Source organism: Microcebus murinus, chromosome 32, assembly GCF_040939455.1.
Source record: "Microcebus murinus isolate Inina chromosome 32, M.murinus_Inina_mat1.0, whole genome shotgun sequence".
NCBI lineage: Eukaryota > Metazoa > Chordata > Mammalia > Primates > Cheirogaleidae > Microcebus > Microcebus murinus.
Window position 1 is genome coordinate 4,930,688 of NC_134135.1, and position 21,721 is coordinate 4,952,408.

At 39.6% G+C, this 21,721-nt stretch overlaps 1 protein-coding gene across 10 annotated transcripts in view; it reads left to right on the forward strand.

Moving 5' to 3' along the window:
• The first annotated feature begins 665 nt into the window (after positions 1-665).
• The window catches only part of LOC105882877 (zinc finger protein 350), a 29,081-nt gene continuing 8,025 nt past the window's right edge, over positions 666-21,721 (forward strand). Inside the window, exons 1-6 of one of the 10 annotated variants that reach the window (XM_075999023.1) lie at positions 6,630-8,839; positions 9,151-9,293; positions 10,091-10,184; positions 11,831-12,026; positions 20,675-20,801; positions 21,089-21,184. In XM_075999023.1, coding sequence (XP_075855138.1) covers positions 12,012-12,026; positions 20,675-20,801; positions 21,089-21,184 — 238 coding nt within the window. In that variant the 5' untranslated portion in view covers positions 6,630-8,839; positions 9,151-9,293; positions 10,091-10,184; positions 11,831-12,011. Of the gene's footprint in view, positions 836-6,627; positions 8,840-9,150; positions 9,294-10,090; positions 10,185-11,830; positions 12,027-20,674; positions 20,802-21,088; positions 21,185-21,721 lie in introns of those variants that run through there. The other 9 variants (XM_075999025.1, XM_075999026.1, XM_012785589.3 and 6 more) reach the window with 9 other exon arrangements.

Below are 21,721 nucleotides of genomic sequence, written 5' to 3' on the forward strand. Positions count from 1 at the left end.
CCAGTTGATGTGTGGGTTGCATGGCCTGAGCAGGTTTGGCGAAGGCTGGATGGCCTAGATGGTTTCAATTACATGTCCACGCCTCAACTGAAATGGATGGGACCGTTATTCACATGGCCTATCACCGCCCAAAAGGCTAACCTAGGCTTCATTACTTACAACAGCATGTATACATGTATTTGTATCTTCATCTCCTCATTCCTTTCACTCTTAGAATGCAACCACTCCCACCCATATCAGTCTTATCCATTCTGCCCCATCCCTAAACCTGACCAGACCAGGACTCGAAACCTTTTGTCTTTGTCTGCATTGTGACCGTGGCCCTCACCATTAACATGCTGACTTCCACAAACCCCATCCAGATAGAAGTTCTCCGCGGGTATCTTCTCAGACACCAGACTTCCTACAAGATGGCGGTTCCCAGGGCGCTCCTGTCTAACGGCTCTAGGGCGCAGCCATCTTTCCGTCTTGTACCCGAGATAGGCTCCGGCTTCTGAAAACCTACGCAGTTCGCACAACATTGATGACAATCTCTTGGGGAAGGCACCGAAGTGCCCCCACGGCATTTCCGTTTCTAACGATGTAGCTGAGTTACAGCGGCCGTTAGGCCACGCCCACCGCGAGCGCCATAGCACGCTCTGTGACGTAACGCGTCTCCGTCACCTCCTGGAGCCCTAGGAGCCTCTTGGCGTCCTTAGCGACGGGGGAGGATAAGTTGTGGCGCCAGAGTCCCGGCGTCGGAAGTGGACTCCGACCCGGGTTCAGGCGTTCGTAGCTGCTAGTGGAGCCTTGAGAGCCCGAATCTGCGTCTGGATCGGGATGAGGAACTTGCGGGGTCCGTGGAGCGAAACATACATGTGAATGTCCGTGTTTGGGGATTTTATTTGGGCTCGTCACTAAGGAATCTGGACGTTGGTAATGGGGCCTTTGGCTGTCACTGGTTAAGGCTTAATTTGAACAGATTTGCGACTGAGGGTCTGACGGTCAGAGCCTGGGGTCGATATGTTCACTCAGAATGTAAATCAGTGATTGAAAACTGGGTGGAAGGTTTGTAGCAAAGATCGCTGTTTCTCGCTCACGTTTGCGATTTAATATGGGGGCTCAGATGTCCAGGGCTAGAGGGAGGCGTGTCAAAGGAGTGTTTCTGATGAGCTTCAGATTCAGTTTGAAGGCAGCGTTTTGTGGGGTAGGCAGGGCTTGCTAGTGTTTTAGACTGTCAGGAGGGGCTGAGGGCTTTTTTTTTTTTTTTTTTTTTAGGTGTGTTCTCTTTCTCTGGATTTTAACACAAAAGACATGCATTCTATAAATAAAAGGAAATAAGGTTTTCTGGGAAACAAATTGGGAATTGCCACCTAGTCATAGCTCTGTGGTCAAGTCAAGAGGCTGGTCTTCAGCTTCCATCTGGCTGTGATCTCAGATGAAGTCTAGAAGACTAGGCTCTGTGTGTGTCCAAGAAGGTGAAACATTCAAGGACAGTGAACATCATCGTCCTCTGCTCAGAGCTGGGCTAGCCCCCAAGGCCCAGTGAGCACAATGTCTGTCCTATCTCCTTGTTACAACTTGTTCACACTATCTTTGGGTGATGCTCCTGCTCTGGGCTATTAGATGCACAGCCTTAGGTTAGTGGGTATTTTTATTTATTTATTTATTTATTTTTTTGCCAATCTGTTGCCCAGGCTAGATTCCTGTGGCGTCAGCCTAGCTCACAGCAACCTCAAACTCCTGGGCTCAAGCGATCCTTCTGCCTCAGCCTCCCAAGTAGCTGGGACTACAGGCATGCACCACAATGCCCGGCTAATTTTTTCTATATATTTTTAGTTGGCCAATTAATTTCTTTCTATTTTTAGTAGAGACAGGGTCTCACTCTTGTTCAGGCTGGTTTTGAACTCCTGACCTTGAACGATCCACCTGCCTCGGCCTCCCAGAGTGCTAGGATTACAGGCTTAAGCCACTGTGCCCGGGCCGGTTATTGTGTATTTTGAAGCTCAAACTTTGGATGCTGCAAGTATTTCTTTTTAGTCTTTTAAGTGCAAATTCATCCTCAAGTTTCCTACTAAAAACTTTGTCTTCCTACTTTTCTCATTGTCCCCATAAAAATTACACTAGTTCAGGATGTTTTTACTATTGAGGATGGGATTTTTGTTCCTCCTACTGCAAAGTTTACTCTTGGATATTTCCTTTAAATATCCATAGTGAAAACCATTTTCGTAAATTCTACTCCTCAATGGGAACCATTTTATTTTAAAAAATGTTTTTAAGCCTACCGTTCTAAAGATTGGGATCATCTGCATAAACCTACATTTAAGAATCTGCCTGTCTTCTAATGTGGCTATACTACTTTTTTTTTCCTTTGGATTAATAAGTCTTCCTCTTCACATGTCCCGAAAGTTGTTGTAAAGAAAAATAAAAAAAAAAAGAAATAGAAAATTAAAATATATATATATAAAAAGTCTTCCTCTTAACACTGCATTTCATATTGTCAGTTATTGTCAGTGTTTTTTTTTATTTCATCAATTCTAATAGCTGGGAACTTCAATTGCATCAGTTTTTTTTGTTTTTGTTTTGTTTTTTTTTTCAAGATAGGCTCCCACTCTGTCCCCCCTGGCTAGATTGCAGTGGTGCCATCATAGCTCACTGCAACCTCAAACTCCTGGGCTCAAGCAATCCTCCTGCCTCAGTTTCTTTTGTAGAGATGTGGTATTATTCTTGGTCAGGCTGGTCTGAAACTCCTGACCTCAAGCTATCCTCTTACCTTGGCCTCCAGCACTAGGATTACAGGCATGAGCTACCAGGTCACTACAGCCCCTTGGTAGTTTTAATTTGCAATTCTCTTAAAACAAATGATGTTGGCTATCTTTTTGTATGCTCGTTTGCCATCTGTTTATCTTCTCTGAATTAGAGTGTATGTTTATGTTCTTTGCCCATTAGAAAAATTGGGTTTTCTTATTGAGTTTTAAGAATTCTTGGTATGTTCTAGATACCAGTCCTTCATCAGATATTTGTCTTGCACATACCTGTTTTTATTCCAAATCTGTGGATTATCTTTTCGTTCTCTCAATGTATTTTGCCTGGCACAATTTTTACAGTTTTTGATAATGTTCAATTTGTCAATTATTTCTTTTATAGATCTTCCTTTAGAGAGTATATCTAAAATTTTATTGTCAAACCCAAAGTCACCCAGATTATCTCCTATGTTTTCTTCTAGATGTTTTATTGTTTCACATTGTACATTTATGTCCAGGATTTATTATGAGCTATTTTTTGTATTTTTTTTGCATAAATTGTGAAAATAGTATCCTTTTTCTATACATTTGTCAAAGAGTTGACTATACTTTTGTGGGTCTTTTTCTTGAGGCTCTATTTTGTTCCACAGATGTATGTGTTTATCTTTTCACCAATACTATCAATACCAATACCAATACCAATACCAATACCAATACCAATACAGCTTTATAAGTCTTGAAATTGGGTAATATGAGTCCTCTGAGTTGGTTCTTTGTCGACATTGTTTCTGCTATCCTTATTCCCTTGCCTTTCCATATACATTATATTTAAGTTTTTAATTTTTATTTCATTTTATTTTTTTGTAGAAGCAGGGTCTTGCTATATTATCTAGGCTGGTCTTGAACTCCTGGCCTCAAGCAGTCCTCCTCCGTTGGCTTCCCAAAATGCTGAGACTACAGGTGTGAGCCACCTCTCCATAAACATTTAAAATCAGATGTCAATACCTACAGAAAGATTACTGGGATTTGTATTAAGTTTACATCGAATCTATAGATCAAACTGGGGAAGACTACCATCTTAACCATCTTGGATGGTTCCAACTCTCAAACACTGTATATCTCTCCATTTATTTGGCTAGTCATTAATTTGTTTCATCAGTGTATTGCATTTTTTCAGCATAAAGTTTCTGCCAGTATTTTGTTAGATTTCTATCTAAGTACTTCATTATCTTTTGATGGTATTGTAAATGATATTAGTGGTTTTAAACTTTCAAGTTCCAATTGTTTATTGCTGGTATATAGGAATATAATTGAATTTTGTCTATTGACTTTCTATACTAGGACATTGTTAAAGTAACTTATTAGTTTTAGAAGCTTTTTTGTAGGTTATATGGGATTTTATAGATGGATAATCATGTTATATTAAAAGGTTAAACATACTATAAAGATAAAAATTAGATCAGTGGTTGCTAAGAGCAGGGGGAAATAGGGATTGTTTGACTACAAAGGGATCTCTCCAGGGACTTTTTAGTGTGATGGAACTGTTTTATATGATATTGGAGGTATAGATATATGACTCTATGTACTTATCAAAACCCACAAACTGTACAACACAAGTGTAAACTTTATGCAAATAAAGAAAAAATCAGACCAATATGTTAGGGGAACCCAGGACAGATGAAGACTGTGACAACTGAATACAACTTTGTTAGAAATGTATGACATAACTTGACCAAAGGAGATAAGAAAGAAAAGAGCTGTCTTATGTTACTTTGGAAAATGTTATTTTGACTAGCTACTATGAGGCTAAAGACAAAAAAGAACTGTACAGTTGGCCCTCCATATTCTTGGGTTCTGCATCTGTGGATCCAACTAACCGTGGATTGTAGATCAAAAATTTTAACATGGCATTTATATAAATTGGCACAGTACATATAACTACACACATCCTCCTGTAAATTTTAAATAATCTCTAGATTACTTATGATACCTAATACAGTATAAATGCTATGGAAATAGTTGTTATACTGTACTGTTTAGGGAATGACAAGGAAAAAAAATGTCTGTACATGTTCACTACAGATTTTTTTTTTTAATTTTTGCCGATTCCAAAATATCTGGATGCTTAAGTCCTAGAACCAATCCCCCAGATACCAAGGGACAAGGGTACTGTATTGGAAGTATTAGGAAATTTTCTATAATGGGCCAGATAGTAAATATTTGAGGTTTTGAAGGCCTAAAATTCAACATGGTCTGTGTTGAATGATTTTGTTTTTAAACACTTTGAAAATATAAAAAATATTATTATTTCATAGGCCATAGAAAAGCAAGTTGGCTCCCTGGCAATGATTTGCTGACCCCTGCTGTAATAGATAAACTTGTTTCTTACAGGGGCTTGGAATAGCAATTCTGAAACTACAGTACAAACTCAGACAAACCCAAATTGAGAAACAGCCTATAAAATACTTGATCAGTATTCCTGAAAATAATAGAGGTCGTGAAAAAAAGATAAGACTGTAACAGTTCTGGACCAGAGGGAGCCAAAATTATATGATGTCTAAATGCAATATGATATCCTGGGTGAATCATGGGACGTAAAATGGAACATTAGGGGAAAACTGTGAAATCCAAATAGGATCTGAAATTCAGTTATAGTATTATACTAATGTTAATTTCTTCATTTTGACCAATGTACCATGGTTACATAAAATGTTCATGAGGGGAAGCTGAATGGAGGGTATAATGAAAACTCTTTGTAGCACTTCTGCACCTTTTGTATAAATCTAAAATTTTCCCAAAATAAAAAGTATATTAGAAATAGGTATCATTTAATTTCTCATTATAAATATTCCCATATTATAGAATGTTTATGTATGTATATATTTATTCACTTAGTGGCTATAGCAATGTATCAGGTAGGTGAACTAGTGGCATGGTAACCAGAGTCAGATAAAATGTATGTATTACATTGGGGTATAATTGACAAACCAAAAATATTTTAATTACTTTCAGTTCATATTATGATCTCATTATGCATGGTCTTATACTCTCATCCCAAGATTTGTTGTACTTTTTTTATTGTATGGTCCAGATGTGTCCATTTACTTTTAATCCCAGGTAGTTTATAATTTTGCAATTACATTTGGTGTCTTAAAAAAACTCCCTATACATTTTGTACTGTAGAACAGCAATTACGTTTTTATAGCGTTATAGTCATAATTTACATATTAATATTTACAGGTAGTAAGTGTATAGATCAATGGTGTTTAATAAGTTTATAGGGTTGTGCCACTATCATTACAATCCAATTGTAGAACATCTTCATGACTCCAAAGAGTAATGGATGATTGTTTTGTTATTGTTGAGTTATGAGAGTTATTTATTCAGCATACAAATCCTTTGTAAGATGTCTAATGTGGAAATATTTTCTCCCAACACGTGGCTTCCTTTTTCACTTTCTTAAATGGTGTGCTTAGAAGCACAAAAGCTTTTTTTAAAATTTTAATTAATTCCACTTTATTAATTTTAGTTCCTTTTGTGGCTCATCCTTTACTGTCTCGTCTCAGAACTAAGCCATGTTCATGAAGATTATCTCTTGTTTTTTTCTCTTTTAAGTTTTATACTTTTACCTCTTAAATTTAGGTCTATAATCCATTTTGAGTTAATTTTTGTGCATGGTTTAAAGGTCTTAACTCATTTTTCTGCGTATGGATATCCAATTAACCCAGTGTCATTTGTTGAAAAGACTATCCCTATTGAATTGTCTTGCCACTTTGGCAAAAAAGCTCTTGACGTTAGTATTTTCTTACTCTCGATTCTGGCTCCGCTCTTCCCATTGGCTCCACGCCTTTATAAGTCTTACTTTTAGTGGTCTTTCTGGAGGCCCCAACCCTGATCCTAACTCAGGCTCCTCCAAGCCGCTTTTTCTCGCTAGCCTGTCGCGGCCCGCCGTGGACTGTACCACTTTCTCCAAACTGTTTTTAAAAACCGCTTTCTGCAAGTCGTTTCGTGCCAGACGCTTTCCGTGACTGTCCGCCTACCTGATGTGTTACCTTTCCCCTTTCCACGACTCCATTTTCTGCTATACCGACACCTGACTGAACTTACTAAACCTTTAAAAAAATTTTTTTAAACAAAGCGAATAAAAGCTGTGGCAATATTACTTCTCCGCCCAGCCCGCTAAACGCAATTTATCCCGCCCCATATTTGCCTTCTAAAGCTTGAGTCTCTGAAAATCTGCCCATTTTCCGTAAGAGTCGAAGTGCCAGGAAACGAGGCAATTTCAGTGGCTTATCACCTTCCCCGACTGCTGCCCCCAAACCTGCCACTTTACCGTCTGTACGTCAGCTCGCCAAACATGGCTGCACCCGTGGGGCCACGACCTTTGGGCTCGGCCATGTTACGTCATCAGACCTAGCCGGAAAGGCTGTTGTCCGCGCTCCTCCAAATAGTTGGGACCCTCCTCGGTCGCCGTAGGCGGACCGGGACCCGGTGCGAGAGGTTCTGGAGGAGAAGCGGTTTACGGAAGTGTAACGTTTAGGCCCTCCTTGCGGGTCTGGAGAAAATCAGCTCAGTGTGTGGTTTTGTCTCTTACAGCGTGAGGGAGGTCTGTGGACGTGGTGTAGCATGGATCATGTAGTTCTCGGCGGGGGGCCGAGAGGGAGCACCGGGCAGAGGTGTTTGGGCAGTACCTGGTGGGAGTCTGTGATGCTCCTGTCTGTGGTCTGCGTGGCTTTGGTGTCAGTACAACGAGTAAGGGTCTGTAGACTGTGTCCGGATTGTTAGAGTATGGGGTCTTTGCGGATCACTCTGCTCTTGAGGGATGGAGGTTATACTTACTATGCATGCGGTGTCTGGTTCGGGTTCAGGATTTAATTTGGGACTCGATGATGTTGGAGTCGGGGACGATGTTCATCACTTGAGAGTGTCTGGTGCAGGTTTCGGATTAATAAGGGGCGTGTGGTCAGTGTCTGGTACAAAGGCTTGTGAGCGCTGAACCCAGGCCTTGAACCCTTGGTGGTTGCTCTGAGGTTCGAACCTGGCAACTGGGACAGAGGGCAATACAAGCACTCCCCGCCTCCCCCAGCCTTAGTTCGAAACCTTGTACCTACGCTTCTCATCCACGGAGAGGCTAACTACAGACCGGGAAACTACTTCAGCCACGCCCATCAGGTTATGTATTGTTAGCTGCAAAGGGCAGAGTTGAGCAGTTGTGATGGAGACCTTATGGCAGGCAAAGTCGCTTTGCTGAAAATGTTCACCAACCTCTGCACTCACCTTTTAATATATAGTAGCAGGGGTGCTTGCCCGTCTGACATACATTCACACTTTCTATTTTGCTAACAATATCTCCGTTTCATTAAAGTATCCATTCCTCTGGCAAGGTGACCCAAATCTTATCTTATTAGTAAGTCCTGGTTGGTCTTAGCCGATCATGGTGGTTGCAATTCCTAGTTCGTTTGGTTTTTTTGAAACAGGGTCTCCCTGTGTTGCCCCGGCTAGAGTGAGTGCTGTGGCATCAGCCTAGCTCACAGCAACCTCAAACTCCTGGGCTCAAGTGATTCTTCTACCTCAGCCTCCCGAGTAGCTGGGACTACAGGTGTGTGCCACTATGCACGGCTAATTTTTTCTATATGTAATTTTAGTTGTCCAGCTAATTTCTTTCTACTTTATTAGTAGAGATGACTGGTCTCGAACTCCTGAACTCAAAGGATCCACCCACCTCAGGCTCCCAGAGTGCTAGGATTACAAGCGTGACCCACTGTGCCTGGCCTAGTCCCCATTTGACACATGATTAGCTAGTGTTAGTTCTGACTTGAAAATAAGCTTAGGTGTATGGTGCAATTCTAGCCAACTATGTATATGAAAATCTGCCTGGAATTTCTGAGGGAGCATTTTCTTTTTACAAATATATCATTCTTTGAATTTCTTTTGGCATGTCAATGATGATAATTGTCTGAAAATATCCTTAATTTTGTCTTACTTTGTAACGTTTATAATTTATTCTTAGTGCAATACAAAATAGGAAAATAGGGTGGTAGCAGACATTCTTATGTTTTGTTCCCTACCTGAAAATTTACCTGCTGTATGGTTTGGAGTTACCATCTTTCCTGGAGGTAGGATCATAAAATTATGAATTCATTTAGGATTTCAAATTTAATGACAAAATGTTCATAGCATTCTTTCAAGACCTGGAAAAAAATCTGTTTTATCTGAGTCATATCTCCCATTAATTCCTTGTATTCTTTGTGTGACTTCTTTTTCTGTCTTGATTCATGTCACTACAAATTTGTGTATTTTATGGGTTTTTTTTTAAGGACAAATTTTTGGTATTTTTGAACTCTTTGTTACTTTTTCTAAATTTATATTTTTAAAAACACACAATTTAATTATAAAAGCAATATATGTATAAACTATCATTGCCCAGGTCAAGAAATTGAATATTTCAGCATCCTATCTCCTCCTAAAAAGAAAAATAAAAAACAAAAATCAACAACAACAAAAAGAAATTGAATATTTCCAGCACCACAGTGGTATTCTGTGATCCTTTTTCCATCCTCATATCTAAAGGTAATTGCTGTCCTGTACTTTTAGACTTCCTTATTATTATAGTTAATTTAGTTTTGTCTATTTTGAATTGTGTATCAGTGGAATTATACATCATTCATTTTTTGGTGTCAGTCTTCTTTTGCTCATACACACACACACACACACACACACACACACACACACACACATATATATATATATATATATTCATGTTTTAAAGCGTTTACTTGAGCCAAATTAGTACAGCTGCCCAGGAAAACACTTCCAAATTGCCTTGAGAAGTGCTTTGTCTGGCTTTTGTTACAAGCAGGTTTTTGAATAAGGAGTGGGCTGATACAAAGTTGTTTGACAGGAATTCTCACTGGTTTACAGAAATAACATTAGTGATTGGCTATACACTGTTGAACTATAGTTTATTAGTAAAGGTGTCCAGGTTATGACATTTTATGGCTACTTGGCTTCAGCCTAGAGCCCACATAGCAAGTGACTTCAAGAGGTGATTATTTAGCTCAAGGGGAGAGAGAGACATGACTGCTATCACATTTAATGCCTTCCTGGGCCTGATAGTTTATTATTTTATTATATTTATTTTATTTTATTTATTTTTTTTTTTTTTGAGACAGAGTCTCACTCTGTTGCCCAGCTTAGAGTGCAGTGGCGTCAGCCTAGCTCACAGTAACCTCAAACTCCTGGGCTCAAGCGATCCTTCTGCCTCAGCCTCCCGAGTAGCTGGGACTACAGGCATGCACCACTATGCCCAACTAGTTTTTTCTACATATTTTTAGTTGGCCAATTAATTTCTTTCTTTCCATTTTTAGTAGAGACGGGGTCTCGCCCTTGGTCAGACTGGTTTCAAACTCCTGACCTTAAACGATCCTCCCACCTCGGCCTCCCAGAGTGCTAGGATTACAGGTATGACCTACTGTGTCCAGCCTGGGCCTAATGGTTTAAAGGGGCTCATATTCCTCAAATAAAAAGTTTCATTTCTTTCTCATTTATAAATTTTATTTTGTTTGTTAATAGCCTGTTTGTTCTGTCAGTTACTGGGAGTGGTGTATTAAAGTCACCTTTTAGTCTGACTCTTTTTTTTTTTTTTTTGAGACAGAGTCTCAATTTTTTGCCCAGGCTAGAGTGAGTGCCATGGCATCAGCCTAGCTCACAGCAACTTCAAACTCCTGGGCTCAAGCGATCCTCCTGCCTCAGCCTCCCGAGTAGCTGGGACTACAGGCATGCGCCATTATGCCCAACTAATTTTTTCTATATATATATTAGTTGGCCAATTAATTTATTGCTATTTTATAGTAGAGATGGGGTCTCGCTCTTGCTCAGGCTGGTTTCGAACTCCTGACCTCGAGCAATCTGCCCGCCTCGGCCTCCCAGAGTGTGACTTTTTTGTTTCTGGTTTTTTGGTCCTTTTTTTTGCTGTGTATGTTGTAAGGCTGTTATTAGGTGCATAAAAATTGAAAATTCTGTGAATGAAGAGGTAAATCAAACCTCTTATCAGTGAGCATTATTTCTCTTTTTCTCTAGTAATTCTTTGGGCTTGCTGGCCAATATGTGAGAATATAGTTACAGCACATTACCTTTTGTTACTCTTTTTTTTTATGGCGTATTTTTTCCAACCGTTCCATATCATTATGTTTCAGACATGTCACCTCTAACTGCATGTTATTAGGTTTTAATTTTTAATCCAGTCTGACAGTTTTGAGGCATTTATAGTTCATGTGATTGGCATTCATGTTTTGTTTATACTTAATGTATAATGTAATTCTTAGTATGTTTTGTTTTAAAAGAGTTCTCTAAATCCATTTTTTTTGCCCCACTTGTTCTTTGTTCCTTATCCTCTTCTTTTGCCTTCTTTTGGATGAGTTTCTTATTACACATTTATAACACATTACACATCTTATTACACATCTTATAACACATTTCCCTCTTGTGTTAGCATGGAAATTATGTCTGTTAAAATAATTACTAGTTTTAATCATGACACTAGAGATTACATGTAGCGTGCAACCTTTGTCATATTCTTGTGTTAATTAGTGCTTTTCTATTCTTTTCCTCCAGGACCTTGTATTTAAAACATCCTAACATATTATCACTATTCTTTATAAGACAATGCTTCTGATTTGTCCAGTACATTGTTTTCAAATTGAAGTACATATACTCACAGGTGTAGAAAGACTTTTGAAGGGGTATGTGAGCACAGATGATTTAAAAGAAAACAAAGTCTAGAACCTCTCTTTGCATATGGTCTCTTTTGTAAAACTGATCTGCCTGAGAATTTACCTGTTTCTGAGGCATGGAGCTTTGGTGGAGCTCATTTCCCACATTGCTTCACAGTCATTCCACTTGAGCTTCAAAGAATAAGGGCATGCCTCTGCCACATTTAGAATCACAGGCTATATTGGCCAGAGGCATAAAATCTTTTGGGGCACCAAATAAAGGGATAGTTAACTATATTGGGGGCATTGTGTTAATATGAGTGCCTAGGAGCAGTGATAGTATCTGGGCTCAGAGGCACTTTACCACTCAAATTAAATTTTCTCTTCAACCCACAGGTCCTGCCTCCTTAGGAGCAAAAAAATCACCAGAAAGAGGAGGACATTACAGGATTTGGGTATCGGCATTTCTGGGGACATACTGGATTGAAGACTGAGATTTCTGAACAGAAATGTAGAGCAGATCTAGAAGACACAAAGAGCATTCCAGTTGCCAGCCATTTTCCAGGAACAGAAGAAAATGATCCAGGCCCAGGTAGCTTACTTTTCGGTTGTTTTATTCTTTCCTTTGTTCCCTCATGGATTTATAGAGGCCTATGAAAATATCAGTTCCATTAATATGAGAAATTTGAATTTCAAAAACAAGCTCTGGAGAGAAATAAACTTAGTCTTTAAACTTAACATCAGGCAAAGTTGGATAAGGTATATATTGTTCATAGGATTAACACTAAATTACTAACTGGGGGACATCATGAGTGACTGGAGAGGATCCTGTGGGTTAACCTTAGCTGTCAGCTCGCATCTGTTATCTCTGACAGCCAACACCACAGGAGAATCATGATTTACATGGTATGCACTGGTTTGGAAGAGAAAACAGATTACTTCCTGGGGGATGCCAATTATTTCATGGCACTTCGATCTCAGGAAATTTCTTTCATAGTTTCTCCTGGAGGTGATGTGGTGGATTGTGTCCCGAACAGCAGCCTTCACAGAAATGCTGAAGCGGGCTTCCTATGGCTCTTTTCTGGAAGGATTCCTATGGACCTCTGTGGAATAGACTAAGTGAATTCAGTAAACTCAGGGGACCATTGTGAGTTGATTTCAGCCTTGTGGCAGTCTGGATTTATCCAGGAATGAAACCTAAACATCCTGGGAAAATGGAAGGATCCCAGAACTTTCAAATGCCTCTCAGTGAACAGAAAGTGGAACTGGTGTCTGAATACAGACTGGATGTAGAGAATTGAAAGTGCTGTTGACATAGAGCATGGCTTGGATTGTTGGAATTGTACAGGTTGCCTTTAGACTTTGACTTCACAGAAAATGCAGAGTCCATCCCTATTTTGTAGTATAAAGACTTGATGCAAAGAGAGGTTTGGCCTTTGTCCTCAAAGGACAGGTGAGCTCTATGTCCCTGGAATGTTCTGCCTGATAGTTGTGTCTTTTGTTTGTTTGGGTGCTTCGCTACTGGACAGTCTAAAAATGTGATCTGTGATGGGGATTTTGTGCTGTTTTATCATTTCCCACCTCCAAAAGATCTGGAGGCTGAAGTTATTAACCCGATTTCCAGGAGAGGCTGGACCTGAGGTCAGTCACATTTGTGTGATCGAGTCCCAATAAAATAACAACATACATATATCAAAAAGAAAATTCCCTCTTCCCACATTTCCTTCCTAATCCCTTTTACAAATGATCGGTAATATTTACTTCTTGTCACTGTAGTTGTGAGGATCTATGTCAATAAACGTATTAACAACAGCATATTTGTATCTATCTGTAGATATCAACACATATATCTATTATGATTTTTTTCAAATGAATGGAGTCATATTCCAAAGAACATAGCAGCTAAGTTGAAGAAACTCTCCAAAAACTAATGACTGCAATTGACTAAAGAACATTAGCTGTATAAAATTCCATCATTTCATAGTGATACTTAAAAAAAATGCATTTGTCACCATTGGAGGTTGGGAGAGAACCAAGTATTTATTTATTTTTCTGCTCTGTGGAAATAATATGAAACATTTATTTGATATATTGGACAAGAACAGAGCTAAGTAATCCAACTCTACTGCAGCATTACAAAAAAAAAAAAAAAAATCCCTTCACCACAGTGTAAGATTCAACCTGCACAAGGGTGCATGTTATATAAAACACAACAAGACTGCTGCTGCCCTGCCGAGTACTTCCAGTCCCTACCCAGGTCCTACTGAAATACTGGTGGCCCCAATAGTTTTATCGAAATAAATCATTTTTTTTAAAATAAAGCATTTAAAAAGACAAATTAAAATGCCTCAGTAACCATATATCCAACTCAAACTTTATCTATTTAAATGAATTATATTTGCCCCCACCAATAAACTTTTATTTTACTCAAACTAGAGCAATAACCTCCCATATAAGTATCTTCCTTGCCCAATAATTCAAAGGAAAAAAATCCAAAATGATTAGTAAGAAAAATGTAGAAATTAACATACCCTTTTAATTAGTTTTAAATATTTTTAAGGTTTAAAAAGTGTCTAAAGATTGTAATTTCTAGTTGGAAAACATTATCTGAATGAATACCCTAATGGCAAACCACTGCAAAATGCTTCAGCTGCATCTGGGGCAGAGGGGTAGGGATTATCTTCAAAGCACCCAGCTCTCTTGCTGAGAAGGTCAGAGGTACACTGGTTTGTGTTATTGCGACATCCATTAGGTGATATAGGAGAACCAAGTATTTAATCTGAAAAATGAACATAAAGATAGGGTTTTTCTGTAGGGGAGGGTTGACTGTGACTTTTAAAAATATATTCTCTATCTCTGTAATTTTGTTATTTCAAGAATATTATATAAATGAAATAATGTGTTGGGTAACTTTTTGAAGTTTAAGTGGATTAGTGGTTGCCAGGGGTTTGAGGTGGTGGAGGTAGGAAGAATATGGCTGTGACTATAAAAGGTTACCACAAAGGATCCTTGCGATAGAACTGTTCTATATCCTAATTATGGTGATGCTCACATGAATCCACACGTGATAAAATTGCATGGAGTTAAGTAAGCACACACTTATACAAATGTATAATCTAGTAAATCTGAATAAGGATTGCATCAATGTCAGTTTCCAGGTGGTGCTATTGTCCTGTGGTTATGCAAGATGTTACTGTTGGAGAAACTGGGTAAAGGGTATATGTGTTCTCTGTATTATTTCTTACAATTGTGTATGTTTTCAAAACTGCAAGGGGGTTTTGGCCTAGGCCCAGCTACTTGCCACACAAAGTGCCAATTATTGAGACAATGAGGATTGCCAAGGAGGAAAGGAATTTTTTAATTTGAAAGATATCTGTCAGGAGAGTGGGAAATCAGCCTCAAATCCTCAAATGACTAAGGGAGAGTATGGGCTTTAAGGACAGACTGCGTGCATTGGGGCTGGTAGGGATGTAATTAACAAGGGGGCTGCGTGCTTTGGGGCAGGTTGTGGTGGAGGACAAATCTTGGCTTCATGAAGTCTGCCTAGGGGCCTTCAGAATTTCAGCTCCTCGTCTGGCAGAAATTCTGCCCTTTCTGGGAAACAACTCAGAAAGGTCAAGTGGTCAATTAAAAGTTTCAAGATTCTAGTCATCATGCCATTCTGGCCTGAGAATTTAAAATATGAGAGGGGGAGAATTATAAAAAAATATATAGAGATCACTGAAATTTGTTCATAGAGGTGGTTACATATATGATAATCTATAATTATCTTAGAACATAAATATATTATATATATAAAATACATATAGGCAATGTAAAAAAAAATCTAAGCATCATTGATAAAGTCTAAGACTACTTGACCAATACACTCATATATGATACTTCCTCTAGAAGGAACCAGGATTATCAATATAATCTACATCCTCTGGACTAATTTCAGTGTAAACATAGTTTTTTTGTTGTTTGGTTTTGTTATTTTAAAAGGAATCATACTACTAATATTTATTGTTTTTTCCTTTAAAGTGTCTTTGCATTTATTATGTGTTTGGACATGCTGACCTATCTTCTTTTTGACCTGCTATACTGTAATCAAGAGCACTTGGTCTATAATATGTAAAAACATTAAGTGTCCCTAATCTTTCTAATAATTATTATTTTAGCATCAAATTTTGTAACTTGCAGCAATGTAAAGGGTCAACTATTCTTTGTCCTATTTCCCTTTGCATTTTCTAATTACTGGTGGGATTGAAATTTTTCTTGTGTCTTTCTTGGTCAGTTAAATCGTTCTCTGAAATACTGGTCCTTATACTTGGCTTATTTAAAAAATCTGGTTTGTTTTATTAATTTTTCTTTTCTTTTTGGTTTTTTTTTTTTTTTTTGAGACAGAATCTTACTTTGTTGCCCGGGCTAGAATGCCGTGGCGTCAGCCTAGCTCACAGCAACCTCAAACTCCTGGGCTCAGGCGATCCTACTGCCTCAGCCTCCTGGTAGCTGGGACTACAGGCATGCGCCACCATGCTTGGCTAATTTTTTCTATATATATTAGTTGGCCAATTAATTTCTTTCTATTTATAGTAGAGACGGGGTCTCGCTCTTGCTCAGGCTGGTTTTGAACTCCTGACCTTGAGCGATCCTCCTGCCTCTGCTTCCCAGAGTGCTAGGATTACAGGCGTGAGCCACTGTGCCTGGCCTGTTTTATTAATTTGTAGGAGTCGTTTATATCTACTGTATACCAGTTCTTTCTTTTACATACTGAAAGGGTGAATGAATGACCCAAAGGGCACATTTCACACACAGGCCATGTGGGAGCAACACAGCTGGTTTATTCACCCGAGTGTGGGTGGGCTAGGCCCAAAAAGAGAGTCAGCACAGAAGGGGGTTTAGTAAGGGTTTTTATAAATGGGGCAGCCGACCCCCTCCCACCTGCCCTGTTCAGTTCTTTGTTTCTGGGCCACACTGGCAGGTGAAGATTTGCTTTCTGCTAGGAGCAGCAGAGGATGGTGGGCAGAACAGCTGTTTGTAGTAAATTCTTCAAATGACCAACTCCTATGATCCAGACCCCTTTGCTCATGTCACATTCATTCTTCTGTTCTGGCGTCATCCTTATCAGGAGAGCTAGGGAGGGATAGCCTCGGTGTCCATCAGGGAGGGAGGGGGAAGCAATGCTGGCTGCAGCTCTCAGATCTACGTAGTTCTGGAACTCCCCAGACTCCTGCGGCTATTGTTTTACAAGCCTAAGTTTTGCATTAACCACATTCTATATCCTATACATACTTTTTGGGTTCCCACCCAGAATAAACCTAACACATACTACAGTTTTTTATTTGTTTTTTTTTTCAGACTGTCATTTGTTTCTTTCCATGTAGAAGTTTTAATTTTTCATTAAAACTTTGTCACAGAATTATCAGTGCTTTCAGTTCTGGCTTTGGATTTGTGTTATAAATATATTCTATAATTTTGTTTTCATTGTTTAATATTTGGGTCTTATGTTAGTTATCTGTTGCTGCCTTACAAATAATCCCTAAATTTTAGCAGCCTGAAACAATACACACCATGTCCCAGTGCCTGTGGTTGGGAGTCTGGGCAAAGCACAGCTCAGTGCTGTGCTTCCTGATCTCTCACAAGGCTGCAGTCAAGGTCTTGGCCAGAGCTAGAGTCTGATCTCAGGTTCAGATGGGAAGGTTCTGCTTCCAAGCTTACTTATTGGTTATGGGCAGGATTTAGTTCTATGAGGGGCCTAAGGGGCTTAAGGATTTAGTTCTATGAGGCACCATGTGGGCTTCCCCTAACTTGGCAACTTGTCTGTCAAAGCCACATGGGACAAAGACTCTTTGCTTGACACTTTAATCAGGCTCCTCAGTACATATATATTCCTTCTCCTAGGTTCATCTGTGTACTTCCTTATAAACTCCAATTTTAGCAAAGAACTCTGCTGCTTTGGGAAAATACTCCTCAAATTGTGCTTTCCTCTAAACTCTACAACAACCAACACAGAAGAGGACTTCAGTGACAATTGTGGGTTTTTTCCCCACACACCAAGCACTGAACAGTAGCTGGGTGTCCTCTAATTCAATTCCAACACTGTCTACCCAAAGATAGTGTCATGTCACATAGGATGAGAGCTCGGTCCCCAAGACTGCCTCCTCTCCCCCAGACACCAGTTGCAAGTGTGGGCCTTCAGCACTTCTGACCTACTGGCTTCAAGTTGGGGTTCCCATGACCTCCTCCCTCTTTGAGTTCAATTAATTTGCTGGAGCGGCTCACAGAACTCAGGGAAACGAATTACTGATGTATTATAAAGGGTAACACAAAGGATGCAGATGAAGAGATGTGTAGGGTAAGGCATGGGGGAAGGGGCGTGGAGCTTGCTTGCCCTTCTTGGGCGCCACACTCCAGGATCCTCCTTGTGTCCAGCTATCTGGAAGTTCTCCGAACCCAGTCCTCTTGGGTTTTTATGGAGGCTTCATTACATAGATGTGATTGACAACCATGTAGAAATGCAATGGGACAAAAAGCACATGATCTAAACCCAGCAAGGCCTGTCTGTTCAGATTCTTTCTGGCCTCTCTGTGGATATTCCTTCCTCCAGTAAGGGACAGGACCCTTTCTAGAATGAGGGTCTTTTGACCCACAGTCAGATTATCTGAGTTCTGCCATGGGCAGGTGAAAGGAGGATAGGGGAAGGTCACAGAGAGAGCTCTATCTCCTGAGGTGTAGAGCACGCGGACATTTTAAAAAGGACTGTGGGGGTTATGAGCCAGGAACTGTGGATGAAAACCAATATATACATTATAATACCACACCTGCTAAGTCAGTTCAGCAAGAACCCTCCTCCCTGAATGTCTGATTGGGTTCCACATCCTCCATCACCTCCCAGGTGATGTCTGATCACCCTGACCTGTTTTTTTTTTTTTGTTTTTTTTTTTTTTAGTTTCAATGTGATATGTCTAAGTGTAGACTTCCTGCTTGAAATTTGTTGGGTTTCTTAAGGTCTCAAGTTTGGGCTCTTTAATCAGTTCTGAAAAATTCTCAGTTTTTAGATCTTTGAATAATGCTTCTCCATTACTCTATTTTCTTTTTCAAAAATTATCAATAGGCATATGTTAGGCCCTCTTTCTCTGTTATTACCTCTTCTTTATATTTTCTCCATCTCTCTGCTACATTTTGGATAATTTTTTCAATTATACATTACAGTTCCCTATTTGTTTAGCATATTGTGATACAAGGAATATATACTTTGGTCTTTGTCTCTGACTTCTGGCCAGAGCTCCTGAACCCTTTGTAATTTCTTAACGAATACAAACAATAGGAATATCTTTTGTTATACAGGTTAAGTATCCCTTATCCAAAATGCTTGGGAGCAGAAGTGCTTCAGATTTTGATTTTTTTTAGATTTTGGAATGTTCATTTATACATAACAAGATATCTTAGGGATAAGACCCAAGTTGTAAACATGACACTTAGGCTGAAAGTAATTTTATACGATATATTTTTTCTTTTCCACAGACACCATTTTGACTTAATTTCATACAATATTTTAAATAATTTTGTGCATGAAACAAAGTTTGTGTGAAGTACTTATGCGTGCAATTTTCCACTTGTAACCTAATGTTGGTGCTCAAAAAGTTTCAGGTTGGAGCATTTCAGATTTTTAAATTAGGAATGCTCAACTGGTAGTAATTGTTTTTTTGTCTTGGCTCCTGAAACAGCTCTGGAGAATACAGGTGAAAGGGGCATATTTTGTTATTTATGACCTGAGGTGACTTTATTTATGTTCATGAGGTGACTTTGGAAAGCTCCTGAGGAGGAAAGGCTTGTTGCAAGGGAGCCTCCAAGGAGGGGAGAGGGGATGGAGACTGACTTAATCACCACTGGCCAACAATTTAATCAATCATGCCTATGTAATGAGGCTTCCATAAAACAATAAACACAGAGTTTGGAGAATTTCTGGGTTGGTGAACAGATGGGGGTGCTGGGAATGTGGTGAAGCTCCAACCCCTTCCCCCTACCTTGCCTTATACATCTCCTCCATTAGGTAGGCTGTTCCTAACAAAAGAGTTGTGTCCTTTATAATCAACTGGTAATAGTAAGGAAAGCACTTTCCTGAGTTCTTTGAGCTACTGCAGTAAATTATCAAACTCAAGGAGGGGTCATGGGAACCCTCGATTTATAGTTGGTCAGTCAGAAGTGTGGGAGGCCTGGATTTGTGATAAGTGCAGTTGGCCCTCCCCGTATCTGCGGGTTCTGCATCCATACATTCAACCAACTGTGGAGCGAAAATATTTGGTAAAAAAATTGCATCTGCATTGAACGTGTACAGACTTTTTTCTTGTCATTATTTCCTAAATAATACAACTATTTACATAGCATTTATAGTATATTAGATATTATAGATAATCTAGAGATGATTTAAAGTATATGAGATATATAGGTTGTAGGTTATATGCAAATACCACTACACCATTTTTTTTTTTTTTTTTTTGAGACAGAGTCTCGCTTTGTTGCCCAGGCTAGAGTGAATGCCATGGCGTCAGCCTAGCTCACAGCAACCTCAAACTCCTGGGCTCAAGCAATCCTCCTGCCTCAGCCTCCCGAGTAGCTGGGACTACAGGCATGCGCCACCATGCCTGGCTAATTTTTTCTATATATATTAGTTGGCCAATTAATTTGTTTCTATTTATAGTAGAGACGGGGTCTCGCTCTTGCTCAGGGTGGTTTCGAACTCCTGACCTTGAGCAATCCTCCCGCCTCGGCCTCCCAGAGTGCTAGGATTACAGGCGTGAGCCACCGCGCCTGGCCACTACACCATTTTATATGAGAGACTTGAGCATCTGTGGATTTGGGTATCTGCAGGAGATCCTGGAACCAATCCTCAGTGGGTATCAAGGGACTGTATATATGTCTTTGTGTGTGTATATACATATATAGATATATATATATACACATACACACCACACATATGTATACATACCACATTCATATATATATGAATGTGATGATTCTAGGTTACAAGATTTAACTTGTATATATTATAGAAATTTTTAATTGAATGAATGGATGGATATCTGAATATACAATTACAGAATATTTTATTAGGATATTACTTCTTCCACAGTGTATTTAAAGAAAAAACACTAAGTACATAGATGCAACCAATAGAGTAGAAATAAGCACAAAAACTTTAACATTTCTTCCATATTATGAAGAGGACACTTCATTAAACAGGACTGTGTTTTTCAGGAATCACTGACCCTGGAGGATGTGGCTGTGGAGTTCACGTGGGAGGAGTGGCAGCTCCTGGGCCCTGCTCAGAAGGACCTGTACCGGGACGTGATGTTGGAGAACTACAGCAACCTGGTGTCAGTGGGTGAGGACAGCTGCCCTGTGTCACTCAGAGGATACCTGTCAGTGGCCTTTCCTTTCTCAGCTTCTCAAAGCCTTGTTGGGTCTGTGTGGCTCTGAAGTGATGGCAGACTCTCAGTCACCTCTGGTTTCAGATAAGAGAGCATATTTTTCTTTCTCCTAAGAGACAAACCTTTACTTTGTAGGTGTGAAAATTATTTTGTCCTCAAATATAACATTCTGTGGTTTTTACAGATTCCCCCCCAAGCCCAATTCATTGTGTCTGAGTCATCTATCATTCCCCATAAACAGGGTATCAAGCCAGCAAACCAGATGCACTCTCCAAGTTGGAATACGGAGAACCACCATGGAGAAGAGAAGATGAAATCCACCGTGGAGCCCGTTCAGGTGAGAAGACCAGCAAGGGGCAAGGCCATGTAGGTCACATTCTTATCGGTCAGAGAAGGCATCACAGCTGTGATGTGAGAGGGACTGTCAGTTCCTCCATACATCTGTCTTGAAATGTGAGACCCAAAAATATATCCTCTTGTTTCTTCTGAGATCTGATCCCTCTTTATTTTATTTACAACTTTTTTGTTTGCTTGCATGCTTTTCTTCTTCTTAGGATTTCCAAATATTTCCCTTCTTCATACCCTTTCACCTCCCTTGATATGAAATTCCACCTTCCAGGCCTCTCCTCAAAGAGAAAACTTTGAGTGCCTCACAGTTTTTTGACTACTGTACCTTCTGCCCAATTGGGAAATGCTGATTTCCCTTCCTAACCACCTACTCCTGTCTTGGATGCTGCATCCCCAAAGTAAGCTGGTCATTCACTGGGCCTTGGCTTCCTTAGCTTCTCTTTTTCCTCACTCTGAGGTTCACCAAAGTTTCTGTTTTCAATTTCCTCATCTGTTCTCCTCACTCTTCAGAGTTTCCTTCATTCTA